The following is a 25,063-nucleotide window of genomic DNA, read 5'->3' on the forward strand; positions in this document are numbered from 1 at the left end:
CCTCAAAGTCTGAGGAACATGACATGAGACCCAAGTTCTTCGTGGATGACACTGGCATTTTCCAGGATTTTGACATCCAATTTTCTGGGCCATTAAATTATTGGTAATCATTTCTGGGTAGCTTCTCCTGTATTTGCAGAGGTCCTAGGTCACATTACATTCTCCAAGCAAATACATTCTTGAAGAAGCTGGGGTGCTTCACATGGAAGATTTAGACTCTGTGAACCAGCTCTAAAATTAAAACACATTACTGGACATCACAAGCAGAGATCTGAAGTGGGCAAGGTGCTGTGAGTGATTGCCATAGCTGTCAACCTTTTCCTTTTTTTGCGGGGAAATTCCATTATTATAGCATTGGGAAACAGCAGGGAGGGTTGACAGCTATGGTCAACATTTACCCACAATGAAACACTTAACTTGGGGTAGAAGGGCGGGTCAGTAGATGGGAAACTTTGTTATGGTAGCTTCTAATGTTCTTTGACATGAATCAGTTGGTGCCATAAAAGATTATTCAGAGAGTTGCAAAAACAGGAAACCCCATCGAGAACTGATATGATACTTCTGTCCCCCCCCCCTTCCTTTGGTTGGAATGTGCATGAGTGATACTTGGCTTCCTTCTTTGCCTTTTATTTCTTGGCTGATTTGTCCTTTATTCTTAGGTAAATACAGTTTCCTCTTTTTTTTTTCCTCTTCTGAGACAGACAAGGGGAGATATATTGCTCTGGGTACATAGTGTGTCCCTTGCTTTTTAGGAATGTTTTCCCTCACCCACCAAATCAGTACTCGGAGGAACTAGAAATGCTTGCTTCAATGCATTGCTGCTCATGGCTGATAGAACATGTTTTGCCCATCTCAAGGGTTGGGGAAAAAATCCAGAAGCAAGCAGTCGACATTGCTAAGCCTACTCACATAAAGCAGAATCCAGTAATGCACTGCAGTCCCATTAATTTTATGAGGAGAGAATTAAACACACCATCAGCTGTCCCTTTTGGATATACAGGAATTAGAAGTGCTTTGCTTTGGCAGGATTGTGAGTATATACTTTTGAGATGCGGTTCAATTACCCAGCCGTTCCCTGGAACAGAATTAGCTTGCTTCAAATAAGAAGCACTGTATTATGATTTCCTCCATTAATTTGGCAGCTGACTATATGGGTAAGACCAGACATACTGCCCAGCTCCTGATGTTCACTTTTACTTCCATTCACTTAGTACAGGACAAAATCCAACCAGCAGAGTGCTAAATAGTGCTTTTTTCAACTCAGGGATTATTGATTATCTCAGGCCTGTGCTGAACATTGATACCATTGACTGTAATATTATTCATTGCAATCCCAAGCCCAGCAATGGTGGGGCTTAACGGAGTCGTGTAGCCACTAAAATATCTACAGTTCTGCTGCTTGCAACAGCTATGGTAGAAGGTGGAAGTCGGGGAGCTTCTAGGTTGGCTGTCATGGGCCGCTCAGTTCTGTCAGGATCTGACATGGCTTAGCAAAAGAGGAGGGAGAAGGAAATGCATTAGTTGAGGGGATGCTTGTTGACTTCAGATTTCGGAAACGGGGAAGTATCACTCCTTCTGTGGGTCAAGGAGCTGGTGCCAGAGGGGTAGGACGCCGTCTTGTCACTGAGAACCAGTTATTACGGTACAGCGGTACCTCAGGTTACAAACACTTCGGGTTACAGACTCCGCTAACCCTGAAGTGTTGTTGTTGTTGTTGTTCAGTCGTTCAGTCGTGTCCGACTCTTCGTGACCCCATGGACCAGAGCACGCCAGGCACGCCTATCCTTCACTGCCTCCCGCAGTTTGGCCAAACTCATGTTAGTAGCTTCGAGAATACTGTCCAACCATCTCATCCTTTGTCGTCCCCTTCTCCTTGTGCCCTCCATCTTTCCCAACATCAGGGTCTTTTCCAGGGAGTCTTCTCTTCTCATGAGGTGGCCAAAGTACTGGAGCCTCAACTTCAGGATCTGTCCTTCTAGTGAGCACTCAGGGCTGATTTCCTTGAGAATGGATAGGTTTGATCTTCTTGCAGTCCATGGGACTCTCAAGAGTCTCCTCCAGCACCATAATTCAAAAGCATCAATTCTTCGGCGATCAGCCTTCTTGATGGTCCAGCTCTCACTTCCGTACATTACTACTGGGAAAACCATAGCTTTAACTATACGGACCTTTGTTGGCAAGGTGATGTCTTTGCTTTTTAAGATGCTGTCTAGGTTTGTCATTGCTTTTCTCCCAAGAAGCAGGCGTCTTCTAATTTCGTGACTGCTGTCACCATCTGCAGTGATCATGGAACCCAAGAAAGTGAAATCTCTGACTGCCTCCATTTCTTCCCTTTCTATTTGCCAGGAGGTGATGGGACCAGTGGCCATGATCTTAGTTTTTTTGATGTTGAGCTGCAGACCATATTTTGCGCTCTCCTCTTTTACCCTCATTAAAAGGTTCTTCAATTCCTCCTCACTTTCTGCCATCAAGGTTGTATCATCAGCATATCTGAGGTTGTTGATATTTTTTCCGGCAATCTTAATTCCGGTTTGGGATTCATCCAGCCCAGCCTTTCGCATGATGAATTCTGCATATAAGTTAAATAAGCCGGGAGACAATATACAGCCTTGTCGTACTCCTTTCCCAATTTTGAACCAATCAGTTATTCCATATCCAGTTCTAACTGTAGCTTCTTGTCCCAAATAGAGATTTCTCAGGAGACAGATGAGGTGATCCGGCACTCCCATTTCTTTAAGAACTTTCCATAGTTCTTAAACCCTGAAGTAGTACCTTGGGTTAAGAAATTTGTCCTAGGATGAGAACAGAAATTGCGCAATGGCAGCAGGAGGCCCCATTAGCTAAAGTGCTACCTCAGGTTAAGAACGGTTTCAGGTTAAGAACAGACCTCCAGAAGTTCGTAGCCAGAGGTACCACTGTATATCTTGTAGGTGGGATCGGATGCAGCTTCCCAGAGAGAGTGCACATAAGAATGAACAGTAAGGTGAGAGAGTCCTATGAGTGAGCTCAACCCTTGTCTTTAAATGCTCGGTGGGAGGGACATGCTAACTTTGGGGCTTCTGTTTAGTTCTGCTGTCTTGCCTTGCTCTTGTACCATGGAATCATGACTGCTGGACACCGTGCTTGCTGCTGAGCCTTTACTGTTAATAGCCTGAATAAAGATGTCTTTCTTATTCCCAAGCAAGAGCTGCTATCATTGTCTTTTGGGACAGGAGCATGACACTGGCGCAGCAAAAAAAAGGCCCAAATGGATCATTTGAACTTGTAGTCTGAAACTAGTGATGGGCTTTTTCAATAAACCCCTGTGTCCCGCCCTCTCCCCCAAAAGAGGAAAAAGAGAGGATATCTAGCATTCCCCCCCCCCCCCAAACCATCTTCAGGCACGGGAAATTACTACTAATTTGTAAAATTAAATGGGTTAATATTCTTTCCTCCAAAGGATAAAAGCTTGTAAATGTGACAAATGCTTTCATTTTGAAGACTTCCAAGTAAAAGAAAAACAAGCTGGCTTTCTAAAAAGGTCACAAAATTATATCCAAGAGAGACAGGTTGCAGAAATTTGTTTGTGGTGAGCAAAATTTAATTCTGCCGGTGACCAGCAGAGAGAGCCTCCAGTGTACTTTGCCAAAAAAAAAGGCAATCTTTTTTCCTAAAAAGCCTTTGGCAAGATGGTGCAGGGCTGCATCTTCCAGGGAACGTGTTACTACAAACATGCACACAAAAGCTTGCTGTACTCCTCTGTTAGGCTATGGACTTAAAAGAGACTGGCTTTGCATCTGCGGAAAATGAAGTGCGGAAGCTGAATCCCAATTGATACTAGGTTACCAATCATCACCATGTGTGGATCCCTGTGAAAGGCATTTGATAAGAAAATTAAGGCCTTTTTAGCGAGCTCTTTAAAGATGAATAGCTTTTCTGCCTCTGCAGGAGTTTTATATTTTATTTGTTTTGACTAGCCAATATTTTAAAATGATTTTTAATGCTGCTGCTCTTGTACGTTTTTGAAGTTGTATTATGTTTTTATTCGGTGTAAGCCACCTTGAGTAGGATATGTGTGCATTTAATAATAAATTTAAAAATCCAAAAATGACACTCACTGCTTCCCTCCCCTACCAAAAATTCTCCCCTTCTTAAAAAGGCTTGTTTTTATTGACATTTCTGTAACATTAACAATGAACAATTCAAAGTAAGCATATAGAGCACAATTGTGACAGTTGACCCTTCAAAACAAAATTCTTTTTTCCCCTTTTGATATTTGTTGAGATTTGTAATCTAACCCTATCCAAATGGGTACACTTCCTTATCTCAATTAAACATAATACGGGCCATGCAAGCTAAATTACTGATTTACATATGGGAAGTTGAGGTTGATGGAGCTACACTTGCCAAGGAGACCCAGTTTTGCATGTGGGAAGTATGGGTACTATTACACAGCCACTGCGTCTCCATAAAGAAGAAGTTTGTGGCATCTACATAGTCAATTAATTCTAATGTAGTATTTTTCATATATTTGGCTTTATGGATATTTCCGAAACATTGTCAGCCTGTATCATTATCTGAGCCTCTACATTGTTTGTGTTTTAGCAGAGAGTCTGGGCTCTTTTGCACTTCATAACACGTGGCAGATAATATGATACTTGGAAGACTCATGCTTTCGTTTTTTTGCTGCTAGTTTCCTTGTCAAGGAGAAGAAGTTGCAAGCTTCCCACACTGCAAGATGTGAAAACTTCACGCTAAAACAGCAATCCTTTACAAACTTACCTGGGAGTAAGTTTCCTTTGACTCAGTGGGGCTTATTTCTGAGGAGACATGCAAAGTATTATGCTATACCTAGCCTCCCTCCAGGGATCCCCACCCTGTGCAGGTGGGAGGTAGTGAATGAGATGCACAGTGAAAACCAGAAACAGAAGATGTATATTCACTAAAGCATCCTCAGACAATCCTTGTGTTTTCCTCCCAAATTGGGGTAGGTCAGGGGATGTTGCTGCAATTGCTAGTGGGTCATGGTTAGGGTTGCCACCTGTCCCTAGAAAAACATGATCATCCTCTTTTTTTGGAAGAAAAGTGTCCCCTGTCCTGTTTGGAATTCAAACGGGATGCAATTTTTCATGTATTTGAGCTTCTCCTCCTCCAAACTGTGTGAGCAGAGCAGAGGGTGGATCCAGTGGGAGGAAGAGATCAAGGAGCCTGAGTGGGACTTTGTGTAGGCAGAGGATGAGTCAATGAGTAAGAGACCTGAGAGTTATTGTGGGACTATTGAGGGTGAGGTGGGGCCAGAAGGTGGAGTTTGAGAGAGAGTATTTTTGTGTGGGCAGAGGGTGGGTCACAGAGGGCACGAGAGGGCGGTTTGCAGTGCACAGGCCTGCTACGGTGGAGTCTTGGGTTTTGCGGTTTTGCGTGGGCAAAGAGTGGGAGAGGGGGTTTGCAGGGGCCTGGTGGAAAGGAGGAAAGAGTTTTTGTGTGAGCAGAGGCAGGTGCATGAGAACCGGAGGACCCCTCCCCCCCAACCCATCTCGTATTTTGCCCAACCAAAAGGTTGCAACCTAGTCGTGGTTGTGATTGACTATTATTATGCTGCTGAGCTGAACCAATGAAACCAGAGCTGAGAAAGATGCTAGCATTTGGTGTCAACTTAGTGCTGCATGAACATTTGGTTTTACAAAGAGCTGGTGGTTGTCTTTGCTGTGCCCTGATCTTGTGATGTATGTGAATGCAAAATAAAAACCTGAGTGAGAAAGGCTAAGTTTAGATTGTGTTGGTAAATGATGGGGCCTTCTCATGGGCGTAGCTTGGGGGGGCAGTGGGCAGCGGAAAGCAACTGGCCCCCATCAATAAAAAAATCAATAAAAATACTTAACTAACTGAGGTTTTGCCCACCCTAACAAAAATCCTGGCTCCTCCCATGGGCCTTCTTACAGCAGATTCAGAATGCATGTCCTTGGCTGATCTTTCAAGAAGTTCTTGATTTTGATGTAAAATAGGACAGTTAAATGGAGCCCCAGTTTCCCCCCTCCTTTCTCTCCTAACAACCATTAACCTGTTTAAATTTCCTCTTGACTGCTAAAAGACCCCAAAACACAAAGGCAAATCTCAAAGTGCTAGAAAAATGAATTTGATTCTAAAAACACTCCAATAAACATTTTTTATTTTACAATTACACCATTTCCCCCTGTTCTTTGTAATTTTCCTTCCTCATTTCCATGGGCATAGCCAGGATTTATGTTGGGGGGACAGGCTTCATGTTTGGGAGGGGCAGAACCTCAGTTAGGTATTTTTATTGATTTACTTGATGGGGGGGAGCTGTCCCTTCCTGCCCCCTGGCTACGCCCATGCTCTTTTCTTTGCTCTTAAGTTTGTTGCTACTAAAATGTGTCTTGGCTTCCTATCTAGAAACCCAGTGGGTTTTTTTTTTGAGAGGAAGGAAGCAGCATTTTTGTTTTTTTCTTAATTAAACACTGAATTATTTAGAATGCCTATATGGTGCTTTATAACTTCAGGAAGCTCTGGAAGTGGCTTCAAAGGGCTACAGTCAAATTTGTTTAGAATCAGAAATTACTTAAGCTCTGCACAAGCGTTGTGTAAAACCTACATGCACGTGAGAATGGGCCTGCTAAACTACCATCTCCTGATAGTTTCCAACTTGTGGAAGGCAAAGGTCTGAAGCGTGAAGCCTCTGTAGTTCTGGAAGCTCCACATTCATTTTTGAATCCTCATTTTCTTGGGTTCTAAAACATGCAGAGAATCACCTTCCACAAACTGAAAGGCAATGTGAAGGATGGCAAGAGGGTGGAACCTTGGGTACTTATCTCTACCCTGTCTGCTCATGTGTAGGTTTTATGCATGAGTAGAACATGCGCCTAATGATTATGGCAGAGGTGGGAGAACCTGTGGCCCTGTAGATGTTGTGGGACTCCAGCTCCCACCAGATGCAACCAGAATGGTCAACGCCCATGGACGAGATGGGAGTTGTAGTCCAACATCATCTGGAGGGCCACAATTTTTCCACCCCTGAAGCATGTTCTGCATATATGGAACCAGGATTATTTAGACAGGGTCCTGCCCTCATCCTTGTTCTTCCTTGGTGTCAAACCTAGTGGTAAATTTTGAAGTGCAAGAGCACACCACGAGAGCCTCCATGGCCATACCATGGAACATTGGTTCTTGAACTTAATCTGTTCCAGAAGTCCACTCGATTCCGAAAACCATTTGAAAACCAAGGCACGGTGTCTGATTGGCTCCAGGAGCTTCCTGCACTCAAGTGAAAGCTGTGTCGGATATTCGGCTTCCAAAAAACATTCGAAAACCGGAACACTTACTTCCAGGTTTTGGGAGCCTATTTTTTCGTCAACTAAGCCATTCGAGAACCAAGGTGTGACTGTATTCCCAGTTTATAATGCCCACTTTGTTAGGAGCAGCATGACTGAAAATCTGTGCTAGTTTCCTGGAACTAAGGACCGCTTGAGTCCTTATATCCTACCGGTAGCTTGTTTACTGTTGAGATCATATGGAGGAGAGCTGTTTCCATCATCATCATCATCAAAATTTTGCTGGCATCTCTTGAAGATCTTTTTATGCCAACTGGCCTCTGCAACTGTTAGATTTCTAAACTGGGAGTTTTAACTGACTGCATAGGTTCATCATGTAAAACACACTAAACTTCAACAAAAGATCTTCATTTGCCAGAACAAAGATGATGCCAGAGGAGCTTTGTTGCCCTTTGTCCCCTTTCATTACACCACTGGCAACTCACACCAAAATATTCTGAGGCAAGGAATTGGGGCTGAGCAGCTGGGACTCGGCCCATGATGGAAGCACTCTTCCCTTGCTGGCAGTCGGCAGTTGCCAGGCAACAGCTCGCAGTGACGTCCTCTGATTGTATTTTTTAATCTGTTCGGAAAGCCTTCTTGGGACTGTTTTTTCCCCCTCCTTGTGAAAGCTGTTAAAATATATTTAATTGATTCAGAATGATCCTCTCCCTGTGATCCCTTAAATTGCTAATGGGTGGTTCCCTTGCACTTAAGATCTCTTAAAGTGAGGACTAATCCATAGGGATATGTATCTCAAGGCACACGTTCCCCAAGGGCATTTTGATCTATTACTCCTCTTAAACTTCCTTAGGTACACGGGTGGTGCTGTGGTCTAAACCACTGAGCCTTGGGCTTGCCGATCGGCAGTTCGAACCTCCGCGATGGGGTCAGCTCCCATTGCTCGGTCCCAGCTCCTGCCAACCTAGCAGTTCGAAAGCATGCAAAAAAGTGCAAGTAGATTAATAAGCAGGTGTTTCCGTGAGCAGCTCTGGTGTCGGTTTTCCATTGCGCCAGAAGCGGCCTAGTCATGCTGGCCACATGACCTGGAAAAACTGTCTGCAGAGTGGACAAACGCTGGCTCCCTCGGCCTGTAAAGTGACATGAGCGCTCCAACCCCTGAGTCGTTTGCGACTCAACTTAACTTTCAGGGGTCCTTTTACCTTTACCTTTAAACTTCCTTAGGCACTCAACACTCTTGCTGTCGCTGTGTGTGTGTGTGTGTGTGTAGAGAGAGAGAGAGATCTAGAGAGATCGCTTCCTAAACGGACTCTTCTATAGCTTATGATGGATTCTTTGTGTGGGAGGGTGTCTTGGGCAGTGCATCCCCACCATTTCTAGCATGCCAGTTTTCACAGCAGCATGAGTGCAGGGTCTATTTATTTCTTTGTTTGGTAAAGTATGATTATATGGGTGGCATCCCTTAGCATTCAAGAATCTCTCTTGGCTGCTTCTTCTGGACCACATGCGGAACCCTGATTTGCTATTGTAGGAAGTGATTTATAAAGAATTTTGGTTACTAATAGTTCTGCAGCCTGAAGCACTTTGCTATTTATTATTTCATTTTTACTTAGGAATAACACTGGTTAAGTTTTACTGACTTCTGTTTCAAATAGGTTTTTAAATACGTGGTGCTAAGAAGCAGGAAAAAACACAGCAAAAAATCAGAACACCACTTTGTATGCAGTGAGGAAATGGTTGCAAATTACTGCATCTCTGTCTGTGACTATATAAGCTGTCATTTTGACCAAAGGTAGTTAATTTCAGATCTCTTGAGCGGTTCAGGAAAGGGTTTGATACAACACATAAAATGTTTGTCTTTATTTTGAAGCTGCTTTCAAAATGAAAGCAGGGGGTGGGGTTTTAATGATGAAATCAGAGATACAAATACAAAGGCCTTCCAGATGTTTTGGATTACAGTTAGCATCATCCCTGGCCATTGGCCATGATGGCTAGTGCTGATGGGAGTTGAAGTCCAACAACATATAGAGGACACCAGGTTAGGGATGGCCATTCTAGGGCAATGGGGCATAAATGTGCATAGGAAACAGCTTTAAAGTGCAATACAGAATGTTATGAGTTAATGTGCATCCCTGGTTAAAAGGATCACGTAACAGGTGATGGGAAAGACCCCTTGCTGAGATCTTGGGAGGCCCACCATTGCCAAAATACTCAGAGAGCTGCCTTAAATCAAGGCAGACTGTTTTGTTCATTTAGCCCAGTATTGTTGACTCTATTCTGACCAACTGGAAAGCACTAGGTTGGGGAAGGCTATCCTTGTGTTGTATTTGTATCTCTGATTTCATCAATGTGGGTTATATTTGTAATTTCCCCTTCCACTTTTGTAGTTTATAAAGCAGTAACATTTCCAAATGTGTCAGGAATATGCACTGTATAATCTTGAATTATTTTAGGCTACTCCGCGAGGCATTATAATTCAGACTGCTGTCCAAACCTGGGGGTTACTTTCATGCTCAACTTGAGTATACCAGTACCGTACTTGCCATGACTGCTGAGTTCTGGCCAGCTTTTCCTGCCCCTAAGATCCAAATCCCATTGCAGAAGTTTGCCATGGTGGTAAATCATTTCCACTTTGTGTGTTCATTGTCTTTGTGGATGCAATACCACTTGGTCCAAGTTACGCTAATGTTTGTGTTCCGATGTGCTCTCTGGCTGAACAGGTTTTGCAGGATCTTGTGTATGGTCAGATGCAAAAGGACAGGAATTCTACACTTTTAATAGAGGAGGAGGTTTACCTACTGAAATTCCCTCTTATGCATAACTATTAAAGGTGTGCTAGGACTTCAAGCTGTATTTTGGAAAAGCTGGAGCTAGCTTCTAAAAGCATGACTATTCCAGGTATAACAGGCATATATATATTAGTGCTTCTGTCACTGATGCATACTGGATAGAACTCAGAGGAAGTTAGTATACTTCTCCCTATACAATGCCAGGAATAGATTTGAGGCCATTTTTATGCTTTTTTTTAAAAAAAGTGTTTTTTTATTATATGAAAAAATAGGTGTATATGTACATATGTGCTCATTTAGCTCTTAAACAAGCAAATAGATAAAAAAAATGCAGTTTCCCTTAGGAGTGAAACTGATTACTCCAGAAGCTGCTTGAGATCCAATCTAGCCAATTTCATCACTCCATTGATCTGACTAGGGAAACAGTTGCAATTAGAAATTAAGAACTTGGAACAAACAAGCTCCCCCTGGCCCTTACTATTACACTTGTATCTTCATGCAGTTATTGATACAGGATTGTTACTATTGCTATTGTAGTAGCGATAAGAGGAAAAGTGGTGCTGCTGTTCCTCAGAATGAACCTATCTGTACACAGCTCATGTTGTGTTGCTTCAACCACAAGGGAGATCTCTCTGCTAAAGCTGCATAATTCTGCTAGCTGGCTCTCCAGGTGGCCAGGGCAATCGCTGTGTAGTAAGCAGTTTAAAAATGCTGAATCATGCTTTAGTAGGTCAACTTAAGTAGGTTAAGATCCATAGGTGAGAGCTTGAGTTCCAGTGCACCAGTAATTCAAAAGCCTTGCCGATATCCCAGGATATTGAGCTCTCCCTCATGAAGTGTAGCTCTGTAGAATTGACATTTATACATGATTTAAATATTTTAATATTTGAAGGTGCTTTTGACTCACATTAATTTTTGGTTTATTTTGTTCTCTTTCATATATTCATTCAAATAACTTTCTCTTTGGATTCTTTTTCTTTGGCAATCACTCATAGTCAAGTTAGATTGTCTTCCATGAGCACGGTCTTAATGGTGTGCTCGTAGGTGACTGTGGAGGCCAATTCTGGATCCACACATCCTTCCACAGTGGGGGCATAGTTTTCTGGGTGGGAGTTGATCAGAGTGAGGGTTTGCCAAACGTGCCTTCTTCTTAGCACGTTTCTCCCTTTCGTCCTGAGTTTGAGCGTCTTCAAAGTCCATGGCACCTTTGGCAAAGGCTGTTCTCCAATTGGAACGCACTTTGGATTACAGTACTGTGAAACCTAGGGATGTGGGTGGCGCTGTGGTCTAAACCACAGGTCGGCCGTTTGAATCCACACGATGGAGTGAGCTCCTGTTGCCCTGTCCCAGCTTCTGCCAATCTTAGCAGTTCAAAACACATCAGTGCAAGTAGATAGATATGTATCACTGTGGCGGGAAGGTAAACAGCGTTTCCGTGTGTTCTGGCCAGAAGCGGTTTAGTCATGCTGTCCACATGACCCAGAAAGCTGTCTGTGGACAAACGCAAGCTCTCTCAGCCTGAAAGTGAAATGAGCGCCACAACCCCATAGTCGCCTTTGACTGGATGTAACCATCCAGGGGTCTTTTATCTTTTTTTAACCTTACTATGAAACCTTGATGAGTGTGAGAATATATACTTATGTGTACTGTATACATGTTTCTGAGCAGCTGCTGAAAAGTCTGTAGCAGTTATTTAATGAAGAAGGTTGTTCTGAGCTCAATGGAGGGGGGCAAATTTGTATACATGATGAAGATGATCCTACTTGAAGCTGTGGAGTAGAACAGTCAACAAGCTGTGGCTCATGACTGAAGTACCCGTAAAATGCATTCATTGGTCTTCTGCTGAAGACTGAATCTTTCCAAATGAATATTTCCAAACAGATTGTAACCTCTTGGGTCCTGGTTGGTCACCAGCCTCTTACCCAATGATATAAACTGAGGACCTCACTTTCAAAAGACAGGATTTGTTGTTGTTGTTGATTGAATGTAGGTTCATTTGCAAATCCTGTGTAGAGTTTCAAATAAGTAAATCCCAATAAACAAGAAGGACTTAATTCTGAGTAAGGATGCACAGGATTGTACTGAACCTGTTTCTGTAGCAACTAATTTACCTCTGCAATGTTAGCATGCAATGCAATTATTCCTCATTTGTACTGCATTATCTTTCTCACTGTTTATACTGGGATGAGCTAAAACTTCATTACGATCCAAAGAGCATAGAGAGCTGTTTTAGAGCAAAAATCCATTCTTTCTGGAATAGTTGACATTTTTAATGAGCTTCAGTTAGTGATGTCTATTAACCTCAGTGGGAATAATACTCAGAGTAGGAGCAGCATTGTATATAACACCATACTGTATATCTGAGACTTCCCATGAAAATCATAAGGCAATTCTTATGCTTTCTTAAGAGTCCCACTCTCATGCAGAGAGCAGAGCACAATTTGTACCAACAAATATCCATCAAATATGCCCTCTAGCTTCTGACCTTAACTGCGACGTCCACATAGCTATGGCCCAGCAACTTCACTACTGGTTGGAATTAGGGAATGAGTAATAGACAGCTGTTTGGAGTTGTTGACAGCAGAGCATCTGAGGTCAATCTTTGCTGAGGTTGTGGGTACCACGCTGGTGAACTGAGAATTATAGGCTTGTAGCTCAACTCATTATCCTACACCAGAGTAGGATTAATTAGCCTAACTACTCATGACAGATGTTTATACAGCCTTTATTAGCCTTACAGTTCTTAGGAACATTAAAGTAAGAGCACTTTAAAAAATAAAAAATGCAAAATCTAAATGCTAAAAATTGTGTTAAAAGAATTCTCAGATAAAAGTCAGCTTGGTATGGTGGCCAAAGTTTTTGATTAGGGCTCAAATACCTATTGAGTCCTGAAGCTGTTTCTGTCACTCTTTTTGTGCTGCTCTGGAGGAAGGATGAGATAAAATGTGGTTAATGAATATATTTCTAATCCCAACAGCAGAAGTCACTTAAACTAGCATATAGTACTGCATGTCCGAGTTGCTAATATTTATTTATTTATTTATATTTAATAAATAACATTAATATACCACTTGATTGTAGAAAACCTAAAAGTGGGTTTTGTGTGTGAGAAAGGAGCGATGATTCGTGTAACTCACTGCATTCTCCCCTGCCACTTCCCCTCCAAGGCGGTTTTCCTTTCAGCTGGGAAGGGACCCTGAGGATCATCTAGTAGTCCAACCCTCTACAATGCAGGAATATGCAGCTGTCAGGAACCGAACCTGCAGCCTTGGTGTTGTCAGAACCACACTCTTAACCAATTGAGCAGTCCTGCTATCCCTGGATCAAGCAGCAAATAGCATTCAACAGGAAAATAGGTCTTCTTCCTGAAATCTTTGGAACCCTTTTAGACCTTTTTAAAATTCTCATTCATCACAGGTTTTTAAGAGACTGGGTGGCCCATTTTCACAGATGCTGTGGTAGTTGGTCTCCTGCATCAGCAGGGAGTTGGACTGGATAACCTTTGAGATGCTTTCCAACTCTTTAATTTTAGGACATTCTCATTGAATGAATTCAACAAGGGGCAAATTCTTTTCTCCCCCCCCCCTCATTTGCTCTCATCTGTAATAAGAATGCCATGATGGGATGGGCTAAAAGGGAAATCTCTGTATGTTGAAATGTTAAAAAATGTTGCAAAACTTTTTTTTTTTTTTAATGAGATACTGCTGGGAATCGGATTCTTCGAAGCTGCAGGCATTAATCTCTGTTTTCTCCTTTTTTCTGATGCACATTTTTAGGGGGGCTTTCTCAGTTGTTCGGCGCTGTGTCAAACTCTGCACTGGACACGAATATGCGGCAAAGATTATCAACACCAAGAAGCTCTCAGCCAGAGGTAGGCTTATTTTGTTTTGTGCAATAGATGAGGCTTTTGAAACTTATATTACAGGACAATTCTCTGGTGGCAGGCCACTCACTTGTGGCAACTCACTTGTTGTTTCAATCAGGAGAGATACAGGGTGCTGCAGTGCTCAAATAGGAGTACAGTGTCAGGAATTATGAGAGACTACGAGGTAGATAGGAGATAATTGCAAAAGACAGGAAGCTGCTATAGGTATTGAGTGCAGTAATCACTGCCAATCAAAAGGAGGTGTAGAAGAACTCTATAAACAATAAGACCTCTCTCCTTCAAGGTATTTCCCAATCTAAGCTTGGAATTTCCCCTTTTTGTAGGCAGCAAGAATAAGAGAGTTTTTGCCCTTTCACTAATAGTGCTTTTGCCCTTGGAATTTCAAAATTTATGATTAGCTCAAAGGATGGGATATTTATACCTTATAGACTGGAACTAACAGGTTGTGGAAGGGTATATCTATGGGATTAATGAAGACAACGTGAAGGAAATTGAGTTTGCTGAAGCAGTGGTGCTGTAAGTGATTAACTGAGACCTTGTGATTGTAGAGCTGGGCAGTAGGTGAAGATGGGACTCATTAAACTATGAAGAACTGATTTCTAGGACGTCTGTTAGCCCCAATGAAGCAGCTCCCACTGAACAGTGCATACTGTTTCAAAAGAGGGCTGGACACGAGGACCTAAGTATAGCCTTGCTATTAATTTGATTATTGACGATGAGAATGATAGTTTTCTCACAAGCCAGTGTGACTAATAAGTTTACCTATCTGTGAACAACTGTGGCAGATTTTAAGCTGAATTAGGCAAATTGGATTTGTTTCTAGATACAAAAGTTGGCCTGCTGTGGTGGTTAATTTAGACGGCTCTCATTGAGCAATATGTGCACACAATCTTGGTTTTTAGGGAAGTGCAATGGAAAAACTAAGTTGGCTCAGAGATGGGCCAGTTGAAGTTTGTCTTTCAACTCCCAAAATTATATTGCCATATGCCTGTGAAAATTGTATATGATTTTCTATGACATACATAAGTGCACCTTTCTCTCCATATGTGCAGAGTACCTTTCTGTTCTGATAGGAAGACAGTTAACGGCAGGGTGCCTTGGGGCATCCGTAGAGTATTAATTTGAAGTCTTTTGGTTTTCGTTTTTGAACGCTTATCAATGACAGTACTGAACCTGGCGAGGCTCTAGCTGGTTGATAGCCTTAAAGGCAAACAGACAACCAAGGTGCCCATATGGTCGTGGCTTTGCAGGGCTGATGTTCTATTTCTGAGCTCAGTCTAGACCAGGGGTCAGCAACCTTCGGCTCTCCAGATGTTTCAGACTACAATTCCCATCATCCCTGACCACTGGTCCTGTTAGCTAGGGATCATGGGAGTTGTAGGCCAAAACATCTGGAGAGCCGAAGGTTGCCTATGCCTGGTCTAGACAGAGTAATTTTATGCAGGCACAATAGAGTTGGGAGATGCAGTGTCTGCTTGTGCCTCTCATAATTACTTCCTGTGTAGCCTCAGGAAGATTAGCTTCTTTCTTTGAGGACATTGGCTTCAAGATAAATAGGAGGTAAAGTCGAGGTCGGTTAACTAAATTGCTAAATTAGCAGAGACATCCCTTGTACATCTACTTCATTGACTTGATGAAGGCCATTGACTTCATCAGCTGAAAAGGACTTCTCACACTGCTCAACAAGATAGGATTCCCACCTAAGTTCCGCAAGATGATCGTGTCCTTTCACGAGTACATGCATGGCATTGTCCAGTATGGCGATTCATCCTCGGACGCCTTCCCTATAAAGATGCAGTGTGAAACAGGGTGGTCTTCTCGCTTCAACTCTCTTTGGCATAGTCTTCTCCGTGTTGCTTTTCTATGCCTTCAGCTTAACTGAAGATGGTGTCTACTTGGCTTCCCCCCATAACTAACAACATTTCCATTGATGCTGAGCTGGACAAGCATAGTGGCAAGGCAGCTGTGGCAATGGCTCGCCTTTCCAGAAGGGCATGGGAGAATGTGATGCTAATGACCAATACCAAGATGAAGGTCTACCAGGCTTGCACATTGCTTTATGAAAGTGAGTCGTGGGCAACTTACACACTGCCTTCAGGAAGATTTTGAGTATCACATGGCAGGACAGAGTCTCAAACACAGATGTGCTCTCCCAAGCCCACATTCCCAGCATGTTTTCATATTTCTGTCTCAGCGACATCTATGCTGGCTTGGTCATGTCCACAGAATGGAAGATGGCAGGATTCCCATGGACATGCTCCACAGAGCGCTGGCTTCAAGCAGTAGGCCTGTTGGCAGTCCAGCTCTGTGTTACAAAGATGTCTGCAAACGTGACATAAAGGCTGGCCACATTAACCCTGCTGTAAGTGAGTCCCTTGCAGACAGTCACAGTGCTTGGAGATAGGCAGTAAGGGTGTGTATCCACAGCAGTGATCAGAGGAGGAATGACTGCTGGGAGGAGCACAGAGAGAAGAAAAACCATGGTCACCTGCAGCAGCAAAACCAAACACCTTCATCTGCCCCACCTGCAGTAAAAGATGTCTATCTCGTATTGGTCTCTACAGCCATAGTAGGCGCTGTAACTCTTGAAAAGTTTGACTTTACCTCCCAAAGACTCACTTTTCCATTCTGCCCCAGCAACGGAAACTGGATTAGTCCTGACAATGAAAGTGGATTAGTAAAGTTTAGATGCAGGGGGAAGATTGTGGCTGAGATGACTTAGTTTATAGAAGAGCTGATTAGAAAGTGACAAGTCTGAAGTGTTTAAAGAAGCTGAAGGTTATTAACTGGGCTAAACTCAATGATCTCGGAAAGGCCACAGAGGGTAGAAGCCTAGCTGTCAACTTTTCCTTTTTTTGCGGGAAATTCCCTTATTCCAGCACTGTTTCCCACTGCAAAAAAAGGGAAGGTTGACAGCTATGGCTAGAAGGGGTTAAGTCATCAAGGCATGTAGTGCCTGTAAGTAGTATATAAGGAAGGGTAGTATGATCAGAGTAGAGAGGCTGACAAATAAGGTGCTGGAGTCAAATCACAGTAATGCTATTGGCTAAAGTGAGATGAAGGTATTTGACATAGAAATCCTTAGTCAGATCTATGCAGGCCTGCTTAGGATCAGGAGAGCACTTCAAAAGGCTAACTCTTATCCCCTTCTCTCTGTCTCTTGTTTCTTTCCCAACTGGAAAGAAGGCAGATGTCTTGTATTCAGGCACAGTAAATTAACTGTTGAATTAACTGGAACACCATGCATCCTGAGCCCAGTCAAACAGTTGCTTCCAATCCTTGAAAGTGATTTCGGAATACCGGACCAGTCTAATAGGTCAAGATGTCTTGGAGTGTACTTCATTGGTAGACTTCAAACAGGAATACTAGTGGTAGGAATGAGGAACATGAGAAGCGAGAAGGGAAAGGCACAGGTAGTTCGGGTTCCTGGAGAGAGCTGAATAGGAAGGCTTTGGTCATGGTCCCACTGCTGTAGATCAGATTGATGAATACTCATGACATGACCTCCTCAGTTTTGGAATTGTCTTATTTCATATATTTATATCCCACTTTTCAGGCTAAACACCCCACAGCAGTTTACAAAACAGACCCACTATACAACATGCAACTCAAAAATATAATTAAACCACAAACTAAAAAAGGAAATAAATAAAAGAGTGCAATCTCTTATGAGATCTGCCTGGTCCTGTATGTCTTTTAGGATTTAGATTTTTATTGTAGAAGTTTCTGTTCCAGTGAGACTTTTGCTGTGTGTTTCTTTTAACCTACTGTTTTAGATTTGGCTTTATTAGCTTTTTCAAACTGTTCCATTTTCATGATGGTACTGTTTGTTTTAATTGTCTTGCTGCTTTTAATGCTTTGTGACACAAAGGCAGGATGAAAACAAGCAAATGAAATGAAATGGGGAAAAAATGAGAATTTCTGCATAGCAAATTTAGGAAGTGAAAAGCTGAAGCATGGAAAATTCCATCCCTTTAATTTTTAAATTAGAATAGCTCATTGAAAACAGATTCAGAGTGAGTATTATAATTTGGGAAACCCTCTACTTAGTAGATTTGTTAGATAGTTGGTTTTTTTATTTGAATAGATTTTTTTAAAATAGCCCACAATCCCCCCCCCCAAGTTTCTAGCTTCTTCAATACAAACAGTGAATAGTTGTTAAGAAAGTGATAATTGTGCTGGTGTGAGTGATTTTCCTGGAGATGTCTGAAATATACTTAAAACAGAAGGAAGAGAGACTAATGAGAAAACAGAGTTTCGCACTTCTGAATGACATTTCTTATTCAGCATTGACTACTGTTAACGTAACTAAGAAGTTGAAGTAACATCTGTGGCTAAAATACCTAGGAGGAGTGCGCTTTAGTTTAGTTCACCAGTTCTGTGTCATGATTAGATTGATTTAGAAGGAACTTTGCACAAATTGCTTCTTGCTGCATTCTTTGTGTGCACTGGTAGTGCCTTACTAGACAATCATTTACTGTATTTGCTCAGTGAAAGCATGCCTGTGTGGGATCTGGATACTTTCCATTGATGAAGGGCTTTGGGAAGGGACTTTAGCTTGGTGGCAGAGCAGATATTTTGCATGCAAAAGATCCCAGGTTCAATCCCTGGCATCTCCACGGTGGACTGTGAAGGACTCCTACCCTTTCTGAAACCCTGGAGAGCTCCTGTCATTTATAGACTCTAGACCAGGGGTAGTCAACTTTTTTTATACCTACTGCCCACTAATGCATCTTTCTTGGTGGTAGAATTTCCTTACTGCCCACCAGTGCTCGATGGAAGGAGGATTCAGCTTGTGCCGTAGAACCCCCTACCACCCACCTAGGAACCTTTATCAGTCTGTGACCCTTAGAGCAAAACTTTATTTGTGGGCAAGGGCAAATAAAATGAGGTGTAGAATGTAGTTATGTGAATATAACAAGTTTCTCTCAGATGGTACCCATGATACCACTAAATGATACCAGTCAGAAGGTCGGCAGTTCGAATCCCTGTGACAGGGTGAGCTCCTGTTGCTCTGTCCCAGCTCCTGCCAACCTAGCAGTTCGAAAGCATGCCAGTGCAAGTAGATAAATAGGTACCGTTGTGTCAGGAAGGTAAACGGTGCTTCTGTGCGCTCTGGTTTCCATCACGGTGTTCCGTTGTGCCAGAAGCGTTTTAGTTCTGCTGGCCATATGACCCGGAAATCTGTTTGTGGACAAACACCGGCTCCCTCAGTCTGAAAGTGAAATGAGCGCCGCAACCGCATAGTTGCCTTGGACTGGACGTAATCGTCCAGGGGTCCTTTACCTTTACCTCTTTTTTTACCCATTATATCACCAGTGATGAGGTTTATAACCCTTCCCTCTCCATGTCTGGTTCATTGCTATGTGGACAACCTAAGCATGTCTGAACAAAGCACTGGGTTTATGTGCTCCCCTCCTGTTCCCGCATAGCCAGGGGATTAATTCCACTTTCAAAAAATAGCGGCTTGACACATTGTATGAACCTAGAATCCTGGGTTGCAGCAAACCTAATTTCTAAACAAGCCACCTTTAAACTGTGGGTTAAGAAGCTGGCTTGTCCAATTAACCACAGTTTGTTTCCAGCCAGGATTCACAACTGATGTTCTAATCTCCAAAGGAGTCTGTTTCTCCTGCCCATGTTGGAGCTGAAATGGGGTGGACGTGTGAACCTGACTTGCTGCAGGTCACCCATGTAGCACTAAACATAATGTAGCATTTTGCAATTTGTTCAGTTGTGGGACTTTCGATAATGGGGGCTAAGTGTTCCCAGCGTCTTTCCACAGCACTGAAACATGCATGCACTAATTTAGCCCTTCAAACAAGCAAAAACGAAAAAGGTTTGAGCATCAGCAAAGGTGTATCAATGCCCTGCCATTTTGTGGACCTCCTTTTGTTTGTTATTTGCTGTACAGTCCCCTCTGACAGCTAAAGCTCACCTTAGTCATATTGTCAGCAGCTAAATTTTTGTCTGCCGTGGCCAAAAAAGACACTATATGAGGCATCCCTGAATAAGACCCTACTTTTAAAAGTAATTAGTATCCTCATGAGGCTGTTTTGGAGAACATGGCATTTGCGGAGAGCAGGGGTATTAATCCTTCCGTCCTCTGAGGCCTCTTCCCCTATCTTAATTCCCTCCTCCTTGAAGTTGCTTTTAGTTCTCTGTAAGGGAAAACTACGGGAACCGTGGTACCTGCATGTTCAATCTAAAATACTTTAATAATCTAAAAATTAGCATCTTTTGGAGAATTCCCATCATGCCCACCTTTTTCTAACCTGAACCCTCCCAACCTTGTTGTTTTGTTCAGAATTTAACCTGAAGGATAATTCTGGGGAGCTCCAAAGCGTGTTCATGACCTTGTGACATTTTAATTGGTCCCAACACACCAATTAACATCCTGCTAATTTTGGAATTGACAGTGAGAAAGTTTCCCAAATGAAAGATTGCCATCTTAAGATGTGTTCCTCTCATTGACATTACATTTGCCTAGCTTTGATTTCCACTTGCTGGCCTTTCAATTGTCTTTGAGTCAAATAATTGTAACCCTTAAAAAAATGCTACAGTCCAAATCACCTCTTGGCCTTCTGTAGCACCAGCTTGAATGTTCATTGTCTGACACAATAAGAATTATTTCTAGCCCCACAGGGTGGCCAGGGAATCCTTTTAAATTTCTCCTGGATCTTTCCCAGGTTTGGGGTTTACAGTATTTGTTTCTCCCACTTATCGTTTTAGTTTATACATTTTGACACTTCATTAACACTTTGGGATTTTTTTTGGTAAAAACTCATTGGTAGCTCTTAAGAGCAAAATCTGGTATAATTAGGAAGCAGAGTGGCAAAAGCTTTCAGAACAGCAAATGATCCTGGTAGTTACAGACCAATTAGCAGGAATTGATCCTGTTCAATACAGTGGAAAAAAATGTGATATTTAGGCACTGTCAATAAGCATGTAAGGATCACTTACCAGCTAAGGCTGCTCACAAATACTTGGGGAAACAGGTGCTATCAAACAGTTCTGTTGTTTTTTCCCAAGTGAGGATACAAGAAACACAACAAAATTGTGGGATTGTTGTTGATGCTCTCTCTCTCTCTCATTCATCCTATTTAGTGGGGCATTATGCTTTTGTTGAAGTATATGAGCTTATTGAGAAATGAGCTGCCCACAAGATTTGAAGCTGGAACATTGGCCCCACCCATACTAGTAAATTTCTCCATTCTTGACAGTGTTTACTGCAGTGCTTAGAAATCCAGTCCATGTTTTCCTAGCAATTCTAGCATACTGGAATCTGGAGCAGTCCTCAACTAGGTCTTATTTTGGACTAAAGCCCTCTCTGGTTTTGCAAGCTAGACTGGGTCTGGCAGTCACAAAAGGTTCTGATATGCCTTGAGTTTAGGTACTTCTTTGATACTATAGTTCAACCTTGTAAATAAGCCCATGAAATTCCTTGCTCCTGGTTTTGTTTTGTTTACTAGTCTGTTAAGAGGCTGGTAGCCTGAATTTCCAAACTAACCACTAAGGAGGAGAAGCCATCCAGTTCCTCAGCCAGCAGGCTACTAGGTTATAAGCAGGCATGCTAAATGCACAAGTAGGGTTGCCAAACCCAGAAGTTGTTGAGCTTTTCTTTTTCACAAAAACACACACAACCCCCCCACAGTTTTTTGATCCAGGACAAAGTGCAGCCTTTCAAACCCCCCCCCCCCCAATTTCAATTCCGCCTTTGAAATTCCAGTAATGTCTGCATGGCATCCCTATGCACTAGAGCAGGGGGGGCCAACTCCCAAGAGACTGCGATCTACTCACAGAATTAAAAACTGCCTTTTTGGGGGGTTTGGGTCAAAGTTGTTGAGCTTTTTCAGATAGGAGGAATAATGTTGAGTTTTTTTTAGGGGAGCCACAGTTGTTCAGCTTCTTTGGGGGGAGCCAGTGATCTGCCAGTGATCTACCACAGATGTCCAGTGATCTACCGGTAGATCACGATCTACCTGTTGGACATGTACTAGAGGATGCACTATTATTACTAAGCTGGGCTAGCACTACTATAGTGCTAATTTTGGATTCTCCGCGCCACCCCCCACCCCATTCTTACTTTCTAGATTGTCAATTGTAAAGGCCTTTCATAGTGAGAATTGTGTTTTTGCGTAGTCTTGTGATGATGCAATTATATGCACATTTTCCGAGAGTAAGCTCCATTGCACACAGTGGGACTTCTGAGTAAGCATGTACAGTATAGGATTGCTATGTGAGAATCTCTTTCAGATTTGACTGTGTATAAAACTATCAAAAACTGCAGTTTACATTTACTGCATAGATATTTTTTTCCAATGGGCACTGACACTGAACAATGAGACACTGCCTTGCCTGTAACTTTGCTATTTCTTCTGTGAGTGGCCAGGGGAAGCTGTGTAAATTTGTTTGGAGAGAGCCACTTTTGCCATTGAAAGTATCCTAAGTTGAAATTTTTAAATTTGTACTTAGCTCAGTCCCACTCCCTCGCCACTGAAGTATCTCATACTAACAACAAAAGCACCAGTTACAGAAAAGTGGTCCAAGGGATGTGCACCATTGAATTTATTTTATTTATTATTATTTATTAATTGAATTTATATACTGCCCTATACCCAGAGATCTCAGGGCAGTTCACAGAACAAAATCAAAATATAAAACCACAAAATATATAATGAAAATAAAATCAACAACTCAATAGCCCCCCCCCAAAAAAATACATTTAAAAAGGGCTTAGGATGTCAAGCAAATCAACCAAAGGCCTGATTAAAAAGGAACATTTTTGCTTGACATCTAAAGGTGTATAATGAAGGCGCCAGGCGAACTTCCCTGGGGAGAGCATTGCACAGACAGTGAGCCACTTCGGAGAAGGCCCGTTCTTGTGTTGCCACCTTCCGGACCTCTTGAGGAGGAGGCACACAATGAAGGGCCTCAGAAGATGATCTTAGGGTCCAGGTAGGTTCATATGCAAAGAGGCAGTCCTGAGCCATTTAAGGCTTTATAGGTCAAAACCAGCACTTTGAATTGGGCCCGGACCAGGATCAGTGTAATATGCTCAAACCGTCTGAATTCTGCACTTCCTAAAGTTTCCAAACCGCCTTCAGAGGCAGCCCTACGTATAACACATTGCAGTAATCTAACCTTGAGATTACCACAGCATAGACAACAGACGGCTATCGATGTCCAGATAAAGGCATAGCTGGGCCACCAGCCGAAGCTGATGGAAGGCACTCTGGGCCACTGAACCTTGAGCGACAGCAAAGGATCCATCCATGGGGACCCCCAAGCCATAAACCTGCTAGAGAATAATTAACACGGACATGTTTCCCTTGTCTCTCTCATCGACAGAGGACATCATACAGGGCGACCAAAGCAGTTTCTGTGCCAAAACCGGGCCTAAACACCGATTGAAATGGATCCAAAAAATCATTTTCTTCCAACAGCACCTGGATTAATTATTAAATTAACAATCCTACTTGATTGATGGATTGTTTTTTTACTTTCTAGGTTGCAGTCTTATACATGAGACCCACTGACTGAAGGGCATTAGAATTCAGTGGGAGCTCCTTTATGGAAGGTACACCAGCACTCTAACAAGCAGCAAAATGTTTTTGGCTGGCCCTGTGTGGAGCTGCAACAGCATGGAAGGCTTTGTTGAAATATGCCTGCAACACAGCTGCAAAAAGCACAGGAGCGCATAAAAAGAAGAAAGAGTGGGGGGATGAGAGAGGGCTGACAGAGCTTCCCCGAGGTCTGTTTAGAGAGCATTGTTTTGTGCTTTTTCCTTTCCCCTCAGTCTTGCTTCCTGCTGGTTGTTCCCATTGCCTCCATTTGTTGTAATGATCTCTTTGGGTAATAGCTTTGCCTCCAGCTCACTGATCAGATAATACTGGACCCAAAGTCAGAAGCTGTGCCTGCCCATGGGAGTGGGAAGTCAGGGACCTTACTATTGTTTGTTTTTGGAAAAAATAACAATGCTTTTAAATAAAAAATGGTGATTGTATATTTATGGGAAAGTCTTGTGTGCAGCTGATTAATGTTTGTAGCCCCCTGTCACGTCCTCTGCCATGCATAGATACAGCTCCAGCTGAGAATCCACCCCCACCCTCCCTGGTCTTCCAGCAGCATTTTGTATTGAATTTTAATTGCTATGAGCCACTTTGGGAGCTGCTTGGCTGAAAAGCAGGATAAAAATAAAACAAATAATGCTGTTGAATAAGATCTGACACAAGCTGAATTATGCACAGTAGTGCAGCGAATGAAAGGTTATCTGTGAGACCCATTCGGTATTTGCCAGAGATGCTAAAAGAGTGATTGTGGATATCATGGGCGATTGTGATTGTCATCCCAATCCTATGCATGTTTACTGAGAAGCATGCCCCACTGTGTTCAGTGGCGCTTATGCCAAAGTTAAGTATTATAGGATTGCAGTGTTAGTTCTCTGGATCTTTTCCCACCTAATCCATTTGTTTCCTTGCTTGGACACTTAAGTAAGTACACCCTTGTTATTCTTTAACATAGCTGGAACAACCCTATCATAGTTAAGGTTGTGAAAAGCCCTACCTTTTTGATACCTTCCAGTGCAGATGTGTGGCTGAAGAGGGGATTCTGATGCACTTTGGTGACAGCAAGTAGTACTGTATAGCAGTGTTTTTCAACCTTTTTTGGGCAAGGGCACACTTGTTTTATGAAAAAAATCACGAGGCACACCACCATTAGAAAATGTTAAAAAAATTAACTCTGTGCCTATATTGACTATATACAAAGTAATTCTCTTGAATAGGAATCAAATAAACACAATTTTTCCCACGGCACACCAGGCAACATCTTGCGGCACACTAGTGTGCCGCGGAACAGTGGTTGAAAAACACTGCTGTATAGTACCAGAAACTGAATTTTCAGATGAATTTGTAAGAAGTAAAGTATGAGGCGATACTGTTAAAAGAAATGTGTGGTGCAGTTGGGGTGGCCAGATGCAAAAGGCAACAGGGCTCCTACACCTTTAATAACTGTGTTATTAAACAGGGAATTTCAGGAGGAGCTGTGTTCTCTTTCACACCTGGCTACTCTAAATGTGATTCCTATATGTGTTTGCTCCAGGTCGAGCCCCATTAGGTTAT

At 42.5% G+C, this 25,063-nt stretch overlaps 1 protein-coding gene across 19 annotated transcripts in view; it reads left to right on the forward strand.

The window, feature by feature from the left end:
- Positions 1 to 25,063, forward strand: part of CAMK2B (calcium/calmodulin dependent protein kinase II beta) — a 183,030-nt gene that overhangs the window by 30,485 nt on the left and 127,482 nt on the right. For all 19 annotated transcript variants that reach the window (XM_033172134.1, XM_033172140.1, XM_033172141.1 and 16 more), the window contains exon 2: positions 13,831 to 13,925. In XM_033172134.1, coding sequence (XP_033028025.1) covers positions 13,831 to 13,925 — 95 coding nt within the window. The remainder of the gene's footprint in view (positions 1 to 13,830; positions 13,926 to 25,063) is intronic.

This window comes from Lacerta agilis, chromosome 15, assembly GCF_009819535.1.
Source record: "Lacerta agilis isolate rLacAgi1 chromosome 15, rLacAgi1.pri, whole genome shotgun sequence".
NCBI lineage: Eukaryota > Metazoa > Chordata > Lepidosauria > Squamata > Lacertidae > Lacerta > Lacerta agilis.